The following is a 13,778-nucleotide window of genomic DNA, read 5'->3' as shown; positions in this document are numbered from 1 at the left end:
CCTCTACTTTAAAGTATTTGTCATCGTTTCACTAAATGATGTCATTATATATAAAAACTTGCCTTCTAGGGGAGCCTAGATGGCTCACTTGGTTAAGCTCCCGACTTAGGCTTAGGTCGTGATCTCACAGCTTGTGGGTTCAATCCCTGCGTCAGGCTCTATGCTGACAGCTCAGAGCCTGGAGCCTACTTTGGATCTGTCTCACTCTCTCTCTGCCCCTCCCCCGCTCATGCTCTGTCTCTGTCCCTCTCTGTAAAGTAAACAAACATTAAAAAAAAATTAAAACTTGCCTTCTTCTAATCACAACAATTATATCCTTTTAATGTATAACAGTTTTGTCCTTTTAATATAGTTTTTAGATGTTTTTAACTTTGTATAAATAGTGGTTGGTGTCCTACAATATACTTTTGTCCCCACTAGCATTATATTATTGAGATCATTTATATTATAGAGCATATAGTATTCCATTGTGTGAATACACCACAGTTTATCCATTCTGGTAATGATGGAAATTTTTTGTTAATATAAACAATGATAGTATAAATATTCTTGTATATGTCACTTGGTGCACATATATTAGAGTTTTCCAGGGTAGTGGTTCTCACATTTGAGCATACATCAGAACCACCTGAAGGGCTGTTTAAACACAGGTTGCAAGGCTCATTGATTCAGGAAGTCTGGGGTAAGTCCCAAGAATGTGCATTTCTAACAACGTCTCAGGTACTAATGATCTATTGATCCAAGAACTAACTGCTTCAGAGTATATATCTAACTGTGGAATTGTTGGAGTGAAATAGAGAGCACATACTTTCAATTTTACTAGGTAATGCTAGATTGTTTTCCTATCATCAATGTGAAAGCGAATTGTCAGACTTGAATTTTTGCCAGACTGGTGGGTGTTAATGGTATCTTTTTATGTGGCTGAAAGGGGAAATCGATATGCTTTTTTTTCTTCATATTAAAACTTTCAGAATAGACCCTAGAAGCAGCTTCTTGGCTCCTTCTCGAACCTCAGGCAGGTTCAGCCTACCTGCCTCCACTCCAATTTCCACACTGGCCTCCACCATGTCTATCAGGGTGACCCAGAAGTCCTACAACGTGTCCTCCTCCGGCCCCTGGGCTTTCAGCAGCCTCTCCTTCACTCATGCGCCTGGCTCCCGCATCAGCTCTGCCCTGTCCTGGGTGGAAAGCGGCAGCAGCTTCCAGCGTGGCCTGGGCAGCAGCATGAGTGTAGTTGGGGGCTACGGCAGGCCCGGGAGTATGGGGGGCATCACGGCTGTCTCAGTGAACCAGAGCCTGCTGAACCCTCTTAAGCTGGAGGTGGACCCCAACATCCAGGCCATGCACAGCCAGGGGAAGGAGCAGATCAAGACCCTCAACAACAGGTTTGCCTCCTTCGTCGACAAGGTGCGGCATCTGGAGCAGCAGAACAAAATTCTGGAGACCAAGTGGAACCTCTTGCAGCATCAGAAAACCTCTCGCAGCAACATGGACAACACGTTCGAGAGTTACATCGACAACCTTCGGCGGCAGCTGGAAACCCTAGGCCAGGAGAAGCTGAAGCTGGAGGTGGAGCTTGGCAACATGCAGGGCCTGGTGGAGGACTTCAATAAATATGAGGAGATCAAAGAACGTGCAGACATGGAGAATGAATCTGTCCTCATCAAGAAGGATGTGGATGAAGCTTACATGAACTAGGTGGAGCTGGAGTCCCGCTTGGAAGGGCTGACTGATGAGATCAACTTCTTAAGGCAGCTGTACAAAGAGGAGATCCGTGAGCTGCAGTCCCAGATCTCGGACACGACTGTGGTGCTGTCCATGGGCAGCAGCCACTCCCTGGATCTGGATGGCATCATTGCCAAGGTCAAGGCCCAGTATGAGGAGATCGCCAACAGCAGCCAGGCTGAGGCTGAGACCATGTACCAGATCAAGTACTAGCAGCTGCAGACATTGGCCGGGAAGCATGGGGATGACCTCCATCTCCCAAAGACGGAGATTTCCAAGATGAACCAGAACACTGACGCCAGGCTGAGATTGAGGGCCTGAAAAACCAGAGGGCTTCCCTGGAGGCCACCATAGCTGATACCAAGCAGCGTGGGGAGCTGGCCGTGAAGGACCCCAATGCTAAGGTGGCCGAGCTGGAGGCCGCTCTGCAGCGAGCCAAGCAGGACATGGCCCGGTAGCTGCAGGAGTACCAGGAGCTCATGAACATCAAGCTGGCCCTGGACATCAAGATCACCACCTACTGCAAGCTGCTGGAGGGTGAGGAAAGCAGGCTGGAGTCTGGGATGCAGAACATGAGCATCCACACTAAGACCTCCCACCAGCTACTTGGGTGGGCTGGTCTCAGCCTACAGGGGCCACATGAGCCCTGGCGTCAGCTATGCCTTCCAGTCCGGCTTCAGCTCTGGCCAGAGCTCTGCTTCCTCTGGCCATGTCAGCTCCTCCAAGGCTGTGGTGGTGAAGAAGATCGAGACCCGTGATGGGAAGCTGGTGTCCCAGTCGTCTGACGTCCTGTCCAAGTGAACAACCACTGTGGTCCCTCCCAACCTCCCCGCTCCCGTGGCTGCCGTAGAGCCTGTGGGGGAAGGAGCTGTGCAGGGGAGCGTTGGGAATGGGAGGCCCACCTAAGCCTCACCTCAGTTCTTGGCCTACCCTTAGAGGGAGTCCACCACCCTGGGTACCCCCCTCTTGCCCATGTCCCCAGCTAAAAGCCAATTCAAGAGTTTTTTCCCAAATAAAGCCTCAGATGGCTCTGCCAATCCCCCTCTTCCCCCCAAAAAAACCTTTCAGAATATGCGGAATTGGTTCATCTTAAATAATATTTTCAGGGCACAGGAAACACATTCTTTTCCACAGAAAAATCTGGGATCAAATTCAGTTTTGGTTGCCTAAGAAGAATCTTAGATAATTGTTGTAATTTTTAATGTTTTTATTCTTCCATTGGCCTTTTTAAAAAGGAAAGAACACAGGAGCAATTCCACTTTAGTGAGACTTGTGTAAACTGAATGTACTCCATTTAATTGAGGATGGTGCAAAAGGCTAATTTGGAAAGAGTTGATTAGATACCACACTAGTTTTATTGCGTTCCTCAGAGATACTCCTTGAAAGCCAGGTCCAAGCTGACTTTAGGTTTAACAGGTTTAACAGGTTCACATTCTGATGAGAAGCTACTGCAGACCTGGCGCCTCTTTCAGAAATGTTGCTTTCCAGGGGCGCCTGGGTGGCTCAGTAGGTTGAGCATCCAACTTCGGCTGAGGTCGTGATCTTGGGGTTCGTGAGCTCGAGCCCTGCATTGGGCTGTTTGTTGACACCTCAGAGCCTGGAGCCTGCTTCGGAAGCTGTGACTCCCTCTCTCTCTGCCCCTCACCCTCTCACGCTCTCTCTCTCTCTGTCTCTCAAAAAATAAACATTTAAAAAAAAAAAAAAGTGTTGCTTTCCAGTTTACTATTTGAGCAAATGTGTGTCAAAGTCCTGCTTCTGGCAGGTGGTAGTTAAACTCTCAAGGTGGTGTACCGCACCCCAAGAGCCTGTTGTATCATGACCAAGTGTGACTGGGCTTTGGCATCCGTGTCTGTATGACTGGACACTAATTGATAACTGTCTTTCAGCTTTCATGACGCTGGTTATCATATTGCTGCACGTGTTCTGGGGCATCATATTTTTTGATGGCTGTGAGAAGAAAAAGTGGTCTGCCCTTCTTGTAGTTCTTCTGACCCATCTGCTGGTGTCAGCCCTGGTGAGTATTGATTGTCACCATGCTCACAGTATTTTTTGGATCATAAGTCCACATACGGTACATTCCACTCTCAATGAAATACATGCTCATGGGAAGATGAAGCTCTTTAATGAGTGAATGGTAGATAGATAAATCATCTATTCCTACAGAAAAAGCCACTCTTAATTTGTTGGTTGATTTCATTAAAGACTTTATTCTATGTATGTATCTATCTTTTATGGGTATAGTCAAACCTGAAATAGTCTTGCATTAGGCTTACATTATGTAACACATCTTAAATAAGTACCATGTTATTAGAAATCCTTTTCATATATACATTTTAATAGCCTTATATCATTACATAGAATTATATTATAGTTTGCTTAACTGATCACATCTATTTCAAAATTTTGTTTCTTACGATGCTGTCTTGAACATCTTTGTACATGAAATTTTTTCAATATGATGTTTAGATTTCATAGAATGAAAATATGAAATTAAATGGTACAAATATTTTTAAAGCCCTTGATATAAATTGGTAAAGTCCTCTCCACAAGGGTTGTACCATTTCTACTCACTCTGATAAATAGCAAGGGTGCCCATTTTATTCCCTCCTCACTGAAATTATAATTATTATGCCAGTTTTCTAAATAACTAAAATTTAAAAAGAAAGCTTGACTAGCTATATTTCTTAAGAATATTTAATGGTTTGGGTTTGACTTTCATGGCAATTTGCCATGTATTTACATCAGAATTATCCCCACTACTGCCTTGTCCAGACCCTTATCATTTCTCATCTCTTAGTTTTAGAAGGGTTCTTTCTGATGGTGTCCTACCTCATGTTTCTCTCTTCTCCATCCACTTAGAATTTATATCAAGTTTTCTCATACTGGGCTCCTTGACCTCTGATGCATCTAAAATGAAGTTTTGCAGGGGTGCCTGGCTGGCTTAGTTGCTAAAGCATGTGACTCTTGATCTCTGGGTCGTGAGTTCAGGCCACCAGTTATAGGCGTAGAGATTACTTAAAAGATAGATAGATAGTTAGATAAAAATGCAGTCTTATTGCTTCCCCTTCCTAAAACCTTTCAGCGGTGCAGGATACTAAAGTTAGTGTGATGGCAACTATGTGAAGCCAAATCTTCATGGAAAAAAAAGACTGGAAAGAGAAAGCATTAAAATACTAATAGTATTTATCTCTGAATGGATTCTTTTCTTCTTTATAATTTTTGGCATGTTCCAAATTTTCTGCAATGTACACTTCTATAATCAGAAAGGAAATTAAATGAAAAAACAAATGTCCTTTTCATGGATCCATTTGGTTAATTCATTCATTCGACAAATATTTACTGAGTACCTTCTATGTTCCAGGCACTGTTTTAGGTAAACAAAACAGTTTAGTGAACAAAACAAAGATCCCTGCTTTTACAGTTTAGTGGTGAGAGAAAGGCAGCAAGCAGCAGGCATAATAAATAAGAAATTTTATCGTGATAGGTGCTATGGAAAGTAGAGCAAAGTTAAAAGGAATCCAGAGTGTGGGGAGGCAGAGGATGTCCAATTTTTTAATTAGGTGGTCAGAGTAGGCTTCGTTGTGAAGGTGACCTTTGAGCAAAGAAGTGAAGTAGATTGGTCATGCGGCTCTCTGGGGAAGAGCATCCTGGACTGCACAACCAGTAGCAAAGTCTAAGATCAAAGAAATTGCTTGGCGTATTTTTGGAAGTGAGGGTGGCCAGAACAGAGTGAGCTAGGGTAAAGGTAATAGATACTGTCACAGAGTTGAAGGTGGGGAGGGAAGTAGAGGTTAGAAGTGAGAACCACATCTAGATAATGCAAGACATTGACATTTACTGTCAGTGAAATGGGAGTCGTTGCAGGGTGTTAGGGCCATGATCTGACTCAAATTTTTAAAAGATCACTTGGTCGTGTTAAGAGTGAACTGTAGCAGGGAAAGATTATAGTCATCAGGAGAAGGATGGTGATAACTTGCGTGAAAAAGCAGTGGATATAATGAGAAATGATCAGATTGAGGATATATTTTTGAAAGTAGAGCCAGCAGTATTTCCTTACAGATTGGGTAAGGCATAGAGTGAAAGAAGAGGAGCCAAGGATGTCTCCAAGGTTTGGGCCTGGACAATTAGAAGGATGGAGTTACCATCAGCTGGGATGGGGGAGCTTGTGAGGGTGGATCAAGGAGTTCATCTGGACACATTATAAAGGTGAAATAGAGGTGCCTATTGGACATCCTAGTGAAAATATCCATTAGGCAGTTGGATGAGAAAGTACGGAGTTGGGGAGAGAAATCCAGGCCAGAAACCCAAAGACTGAGCTCTGGGACGCTCCCACATTGACACTGGGGAAAGAGAAGGTGCCAGCAAAAGAGACTGAGAAAGAGCCACTAGTGAGGTTGGAAGAAAACCAGGAGCCAGATGTCCTGGAAGCCAGATGTGTTAAGGAGAGAATGATCAGCTGTAGTAGATGCCTGTGGAATAAAACCCAGACTTCTTTGTTTGACATAAGCCTCTTATCAGCCTTACTGGTACAGAACGTAACCTCCTGCTGCTCCCCAGTTCACATCATATGCTCCATCTAAATTAATCCATTGTGGCTTCCCAGTAGGTGTGCCTTGTCCATGCTGTTTTATCTGCAGTGACGCGTCTCCCCCTAACCTAAGTCAGTTTGGAAAAGTACTCGTTCCATGTGAAGCCTCCCTGGAAAAGGTTCATATTCCAGACTGAGCACGATCACCAGCCCTTATTCATAGCTCTGTTATAACACTTATCCACAGATAACACTGTTTTATTTAATATAGCTATTTATTCATTTATTATTATTTTTAAAAATTTACATCCAAATTAGCATATAGTGCAATAATGATTTCAAGAGTAGAATCCAGTGATACATACAACACCCAGTGCTCATCCCAGCAAGTGTCCTCCTTGATACCCCTTGCCCATGTAGCCCATCCCCCCATCCCAAACCCCTCCAGCAGTCCTCAGTTCTCTGTATTTAAGAGTCTGCAGCTACTTTCAAGGGAGTGCTTTTCCTTTACTCTCACGATGTGCTGCACGCTTCTCCCCTTTCTCTGTCCTCTCTCTGCAAAAACAGCTCCCTACCCTCCACAGCTTCTCTCTCTCTCCCCCACTTCACCTCTCCGCACCATGTACCTGCCAAGTTCTGTGGTTCAAGTTATGCAGATTGTTGTGTTAATCCTCAGATCAATTTCCTAGATGTGCAAAATAATGTGGTGCTGATCTAGCTGCATTTCAGGGATGAGAGAATCTGAGAACTTGAGTGCTGTGCTGCTCTCCCATCTTGGCCTCACCATCTTATTTAATATCGTTTTTGTATATCTCTCTCCAACTAGAGTTTGATCATCAGGGATGATCTTATCTTGTCAATCTTTGTATCCTCAATCCTATAAATGTTGTAGAATATTGAATAGTTGATATTCTCTTTAATGATTAAAGAGAACCCAGGAAAATAAACTAAAATAAAAAAGAATTTGGGAAATTTGGAAGATTATCTACCAAAATTTTAATAGTAGTTATCTCTGCATAGCAGAGGGGGGAAGGGAACGGGGTAGTGCTTGGTGGCTCAGTCAGTTAAACATCTGACTCTTGATACCCGCTCAGGTCTTGATCTCCTGGTTGTGAGTTTAAGCCCCCTGTGGGGCTCCATGCTAGACATGAAGCCTACTTAAGAAAAATAACACACACACAGAAACATATACAGATCAAAACTGTACATCTTGTAACCTATGTAACTCGAACCTACATGAAAACTGAAACAGCAGATCCCATGAGCCTCCTACCACGGTCCTGACTTCTAACACCATGGCTTGCCTTGCCTTTTGGTAGTTTATGTAAACAGAACTATACGGTATTTACTCTTGTGTCTGACTTCTTTCGCTTAACATTATCTTTGTGAGATTCATCTATATATATTGCTCATTTATTGCACTCTAGTATTCTACTTTGTGACTGTACTATGATTTATCCATTCAACCGCAGAAATGGTATCTCTAGTTTTTGACTTTTGTGACTAATTATAATGCTTTGAGCATTCTAGAATATATCTCTTTTGAATATATGTGTACATTTCTTTTGGATGTATGCCTAGGAGCGGAATTGCTGATCATGGGGTGTGCATATGTCAGCTGTTCATACCACTCAGCTTTTCAGAGTCGTTGTATTGACTTACATTCCCATTAATTTGTGAGTGGCAGTTCCTCCACCTCCTCACCAGTGGTTGGTATGGCACTGTCTTGTTACTGATCCCCCTGGGTATGTGGTGGTATCACATTATGGTCTTAATTAGCATTTCACTAATGATTAATGAGATTAAGCAGATCTTCATATATTTATTGGCCATTTGGATCATTCTTTTTTTTTTTTTTGAGTTGTAAGAGTTGTTTATTTTTTAAATTTTTTTATATGAAATTTATTCTCAAATTGGTTTCCATACAATACCCAGTGCTCATCCCAACAGGTGCGCTCCTTAATGCCCATCACCCACTTTCCTCTCCCCTCCCATCCCCCATCAACCTTCAGTTTATTCTCAGTATTTAAGAGTGTCTTATGGTTTGCCTCCTTCCCTCTCTGTAACTGTTTTACCCTCCCTTCTCCTCCTCCCTGGTCTTCAGTTGAGTTTCTCAGGATCCAGATATGAGTGAAAACATATGGTATCTGTCTTTCTCTGCCTGACTTACTTCACTTAGCATAACACTCTCCAGTTCCATCCATGTTGCTACAAATGGCCAGATTTCAGTCATTCTCATTGCCAAATAGTGTTCCATTATATATATAAACCACATCTTCTTTTTTTTTTTTAATTTTTTTTTAACGTTTATTTGTTTTTTTGAGACAGAGAGAGACAGAGCATGAATGGGGGGAGGGTCAGAGAGAGAGGGAGAGACAGAATCTGAAACGGGCTCCAGGCTCTGAGCTGTCAGCACAGAGCCCGACGTGGGGCTTGAACTCACGGACCGTGAGATCATGACCTGAGCCGAAGTCGGTCGCTCAACCGACTGAGCCACCCAGGTGGCCCAAAACCACATCTTCTTTATCCATTCATCAGTTGATGGACATTTAGGCTCTTTCCATAATTTGGCTATTGTTGAAAGTGCTGTTATAAACATTGGGGTATAAGTACCCTTATGCGTCAGCACTCCTGTATCCCTTGGGTAAATTCCTAGCAGTGCTATTGCTGCGTCATAGGGTAGATCTATTTTTAATTTTTTGAGGAACCTCCACACTGTTTTCCAGAGCAGCTGTACCAGTTTGCATTCTCACCAACATTGCAAGAGGGTTCCTGTTTCTCAACATCCTCGCCAGCATCTATAGTCCCCTGATTTGTTCATTTTAGCCACTCTGACTGGCATGCGGTGGTATCTCAGTGTGGTTTTGATTTGTATTTCCCTAATGAGGAGTGACGTTGAGCATCTCTTCATGTGCCTCTTGGCCATCTGGATGTCTTCTTTAGAGAAGTGTCTATTCATGTCTTCTGCCCATTTCTTCACTGGATTATTTATTTTTGGGGTGTGGAGTTTGGTGAGCTCTTTATAGATTTTGGATACTAGCCCTTTGTCTGATATGTCATTTGCAAATATCTTTCCCAATTCCATCGATTGCCTTTTAGTTTTATTGATTGTTTCCTTTTCAGTGCAGAGCTTTTTATCTTGGTGAGGTCCCAATTCATTTTTTGCTTTTAATTCCCTTACCTTTGGAGATGTGTCAAGTAAGCAATTGCTGCAGCTGAGGTCAGAGAGGTTTTTTCCTGCTTTCTCCTCAAGGGTTTTGATGGTTTCCTGTCTCACATTCAGGTCCTTCATCTATTTTGAGTTTATTTTTGTGAATGGTGTAAGTTAGTGGTCTAGTTTCATTCTTCTGCATGTTGCTGTCCAGTTCTCCCAGCACCATTTGTTAAAGAGACTGTCTTTTTTCCATCGGATAATTCTGGTTTTTTTTAGAGCAAGAGAAAGAACAGGCATACACACGTGAGTGGGGGAGGGGGTGAGAGAGAGAGAGAGAGAGAGAGAGAGAGAGAGCGCATGTGAGCAAGGGAGGGGCAGAGAGAGAGAGAGGGAGATAGAAAATCCCAAGCAGGCTCCATGCTGTCAGCACAGAGCCCAACTCAGGGCTCGATCCCACAAATTGTGAGATTATGACCTGAGCTGAAATCAAGTCAGACGCTCAACCGACTGAGTCACCCAGGCGCCCCTGGATAATTCTTTTGTGAAGTACCTATTCAAATCTTTTGCCTATAAATCATTTTGATTTTTAGGAGTTCTTTTTATGTTCTCCGACAAAACGTCTTTGTCAGATATACATATTGTAAATAACTTCTCCTGGTTTATCTTTATCTCCTCATACTGTTGTCTTTTTTTATAAGCAAAGTTCCTCATTCTAATGTAGTTTAATCAATTTTTCTTTATGGTTTGCAGTTTTTGTGTTCTGTTCAATAAATACTAACCTATCTGAATTTCAAGTTTTAAAATTTGTTTATTTTACTCATTTGTGTATTCTAATTTTCTGCAACAATCACAGCTGCTTTTGTAATTGTTTAAAAGAGAAAAAACATTTAAAGAAACTAAAGAGAAATACAAAAGAGCTTAGCACCCTGTAAAATAAATTAAAATTCAGTGGATTTGAGGTAAATTATTCTGAAGAATCCAGAAAATGCTCAATGCCTGCCATACCCACTGATGCCTCTTGAGAAAAAGCACTTTTTCTGCATAAGTAGCTACGTGCAAAATCAGCCCATTTTCCTGGCCAGAGCTGATAGGTGGGATCATGTACAGGTATGGTGAGGGTAAGGACAGTGAGGAGCTGTGGAGGCACTTCCCCTGAAGCCCCTTATTGGCAAAGGTGTATGGTGGCAAGTTGACCCAATCAGATTCTCTCCTTTGGTACGTGTAAGTGCTGGCTTACGTGGGAACCCATCTCCTTATCTTACCCTGGCCCAGTAAAGGAAGTATCCCTCTTTCCGTCAAAGGCCAGTCCCTCCTCCTGGCCACCAGATCCAAATCTCGTTTAAGGACTTCACTCCTCTGATTGTGCCCTTTATCCCATACCACCAGCTTTTCCCTCTTTTCATCAACATACAGACATAACGTTTTGCTTTTTTTTTTTTTTTTTTTTTTTTTTTAGAGAGCATAAGCAGGGGAGTGAGGTGGGGGGGGGGGTGGGGAGAGAGAGAGAGAGAGAGAGAGAGAGAGAGAGAGAGAATATCTTAGGTAGGCTCCACGCTTAGCTCAGAGCCCGATGCAGGGTTCCATCCCATAACTCTGGAATCATGACCTGACCCGAAATCAAGAGTCGGACACTCAACCACCTGAGCTACCCAAATGCCCCCATGTAGACATATCTTTAAAAAAAAAAAAAATCTCTCCTCTTGCCTTTCCCCCTCCTAGCCTTCACTCCTTTTTTTCTCTTCCACATCACAGCCAAATTTCTCAGAGTTATGTCCACTAATTTTGTCTCCACTTCCTCACCTCTCCTGCTTCAATCCAGTCTGGCTTCTGCTCAACCACCTTCTTTGTTGTTGTTGTTGTTGTTGTTGTTGTTGTTCTTAAATTTTTTTTAACATTTATTTACTTTTGAGAGAGAGAGAGTGAGCACAAGTAGGGGAGGGGCAGAGCGAGGGAGACAGAGGATCTGAAGCAGGCTCTGTGCTGTGAGCACAGAGAACGATGCTGGGCTGGAACTCACCCAGCATCCCAGCTGGAGCCACCCAGGTGCTCCTCAACCACTCTTCCAAGATTGCACTTGTCAAGGTCAAAACAGACTTTCGTTTCTCCAAATCTGATGGACATTGGTGTTTTGGTTTTGGTTTTTTTTTTTTTTTTTCATTTCAGCAGCCTTTAAAAGAGTTCACCTTCTGTGAAACATTTTCCTCTTTTGACTGCTATATCACACTGTCCTGATTTTTCTTTTACCTCACTATTTGCTCTTCTCAGACCCCTTTGCTGACTCTTCCAGTACAAGTCAAGCTAACAGATTGGGGTACCTGGGGGTAACAGATTCAGTACGAGTCAAGCTAACAGATTGGGGTAGTCAGTCAGTTGAATGTCCGACTTTGGCTCAGGTCATGATCCCGTGCTTCATGGGTTCGAGCCCCGTGTCGGGCTCTGTGCTGATGGCTCAGAGCCTGGAGCCTGCTTCAGATTCTGTGCCTCCCTCTCTGTCTGCCCCTCTCCTGCTTGCACTCTGTCTGTCTCCCAAAAATAAATATTTAAAAAAATGTAAAAAAAAAAAAAAAAGAGTCAAGCTAATAGAAAGGTGTTGACACTTTTAATTTGCTCCTATAATACTAAGCAGCACAAACAATCTATAAATGTTCTCAGGGCTTATTCTTCTCCTTTCCCTTCTTTCTACAGTAGCTCCCTGGGTAGAGACATGGCTTTAAATACCATCTATGGGGGTGCCTAGATGGCTCAGTCAGTTGAGTATCTGCCTCTTGATTTCAGCTCAGGTTATGATCCCAGGGTCATGGAAATGAGCCCCATATTGGGCTCTGCGCTGGGTATGGGTCCTGCTTTAAGATTTTCTCTCTCCCTCTCTGTCTCTCTCTGTCTCTCTCTCTCTCACACACACACACATACACATTCTCTCTCTCTTTTTTAGAGAGAACTCTAAAAAATAATAAAATAAAAATAAAATTTTAAAAATTTTTAAATTTTATGCTTATGGACTGTGCTTTTGTATTCCTCTTTCCAGCCCAGGCCTCTCCTCTGAGCCCCATGCTCATATACCTAATGCTTACCTGACATTCCGTCCTTTGAAATCTCACAGGCATTTCACTCTTAGCGTGTCCTTATTGGACTTGATTCTTACCCATCATTTCAAGCCTGGTCTTCCTCAAGTCTTTGTCATCTCCTTAAATAGCACCATCATTTACCAAGAGCCAGAAACCTGGAAGTCATTTTGGCCTCCCCCTTTCCCTCACATTGCATCCATCAGCAAGTCCTGTCAGTTCATACTGCCCACTCTCTCCATCTCTACTGCCACCACCCTGATTTCATCAACCAGTGCAGAATCTTCCCAATGAGTCTCCCTGCTTTCACAATTGCCTCCTTTAATCCATTCTGTGCAGTTTTAAACATCTAAGCCAAGTCGTTCAGCCCCTCCATGTAAGCCTGTTCTGTGACCCTCCATTGCACTGAGGATAAAATTTACACTCCTTACCCATATGCTACATAGCTGGTCCCTGCCTTCCTCTCTGATGCCTCATCTCTTGTGCTGCCTCTCCATCCCTACACATCAGTCATAGCCCTCTCTCAGGTTCTCAGCTGCCCCAGACTCTTTGCTTTACTGTCATTCCCTCCCTCAGTCTACATGAGGCTGGCTCTCTCCTCCCAACTATGTGTCTCACTTTACGTGCCACTTACTCAGGACCTCTCCTGAGCAACCTCAATAGACCACCTTATTCTTACTTATCCTGGCACCATCACAATTAGAATTATTCTGGCTAGCATTCATCACAATGTGTAATTATTTAATTCATTTATTTGTTCTTTCATTGTCTCTCTTCCTAGCGTATAAGCTCCAGTAGGTACATACTTTGGTCTTCACTGTTGTGTAACAGAGTACCTCTTGGCTTTTCATCATTGTTTTTTAAATAAACTTTTGGAAGCCTCAGCAATTATGCAGCTGAAAAAGAAATGCTGTGCCCTCTTGTTCCCTTAAATACTGAAGGTTCATATTAAGTAACTTGGACGTGTCCTACTTTCTTGCAAATATTAAGAGCCAGCTAACACAGAAATTATTATAAACTGGGCCCAGATTATATAACATGTATCTTCTCTTGGGTATTCCATTAGATGCTGACTTCTAATTACCCTCTAGGTTTGGCATTTGAATATTGCAAAGCGCACACCTATGGGTTAGCGTCTGTTGACTAGGTTAGTTCTGTTCGTCTTTGTGGAACTCCGCAGTACATGACATACATCATATGTTTGTTGAAACACACCCCAGCTGTTGAAAGTATCCTAGATTTTCCTTTAGCTTTGGTTACTCTACATGTTTAATAAGCTTGCTGTTGCTACCCAAACTGCTTTATTTTC

The 13,778-nt window shown here is 42.9% G+C and overlaps 1 protein-coding gene and 1 pseudogene across 5 annotated transcripts in view; both read left to right on the top strand.

Annotated features, from left to right (window-relative positions):
* APH1B (aph-1 homolog B, gamma-secretase subunit) overlaps positions 1-13,778 on the top strand; it is a 140,212-nt gene that overhangs the window by 25,020 nt on the left and 101,414 nt on the right. For all 5 annotated transcript variants that reach the window (XM_042941803.1, XM_042941805.1, XM_042941802.1 and 2 more), the window contains exon 5: positions 3,612-3,739. In XM_042941803.1, coding sequence (XP_042797737.1) covers positions 3,612-3,739 — 128 coding nt within the window. The remainder of the gene's footprint in view (positions 1-3,611; positions 3,740-13,778) is intronic.
* LOC122221942 lies at positions 231-3,259 on the top strand (annotated as a pseudogene).

The sequence above is a fragment of the Panthera leo genome, chromosome B3, assembly GCF_018350215.1.
Source record: "Panthera leo isolate Ple1 chromosome B3, P.leo_Ple1_pat1.1, whole genome shotgun sequence".
In the NCBI taxonomy this organism is placed as follows: Eukaryota; Metazoa; Chordata; class Mammalia; order Carnivora; family Felidae; genus Panthera; species Panthera leo.
Note: the sequence above shows the minus strand (reverse complement) of the source record. Positions and strands in the feature narration are given on the sequence as shown.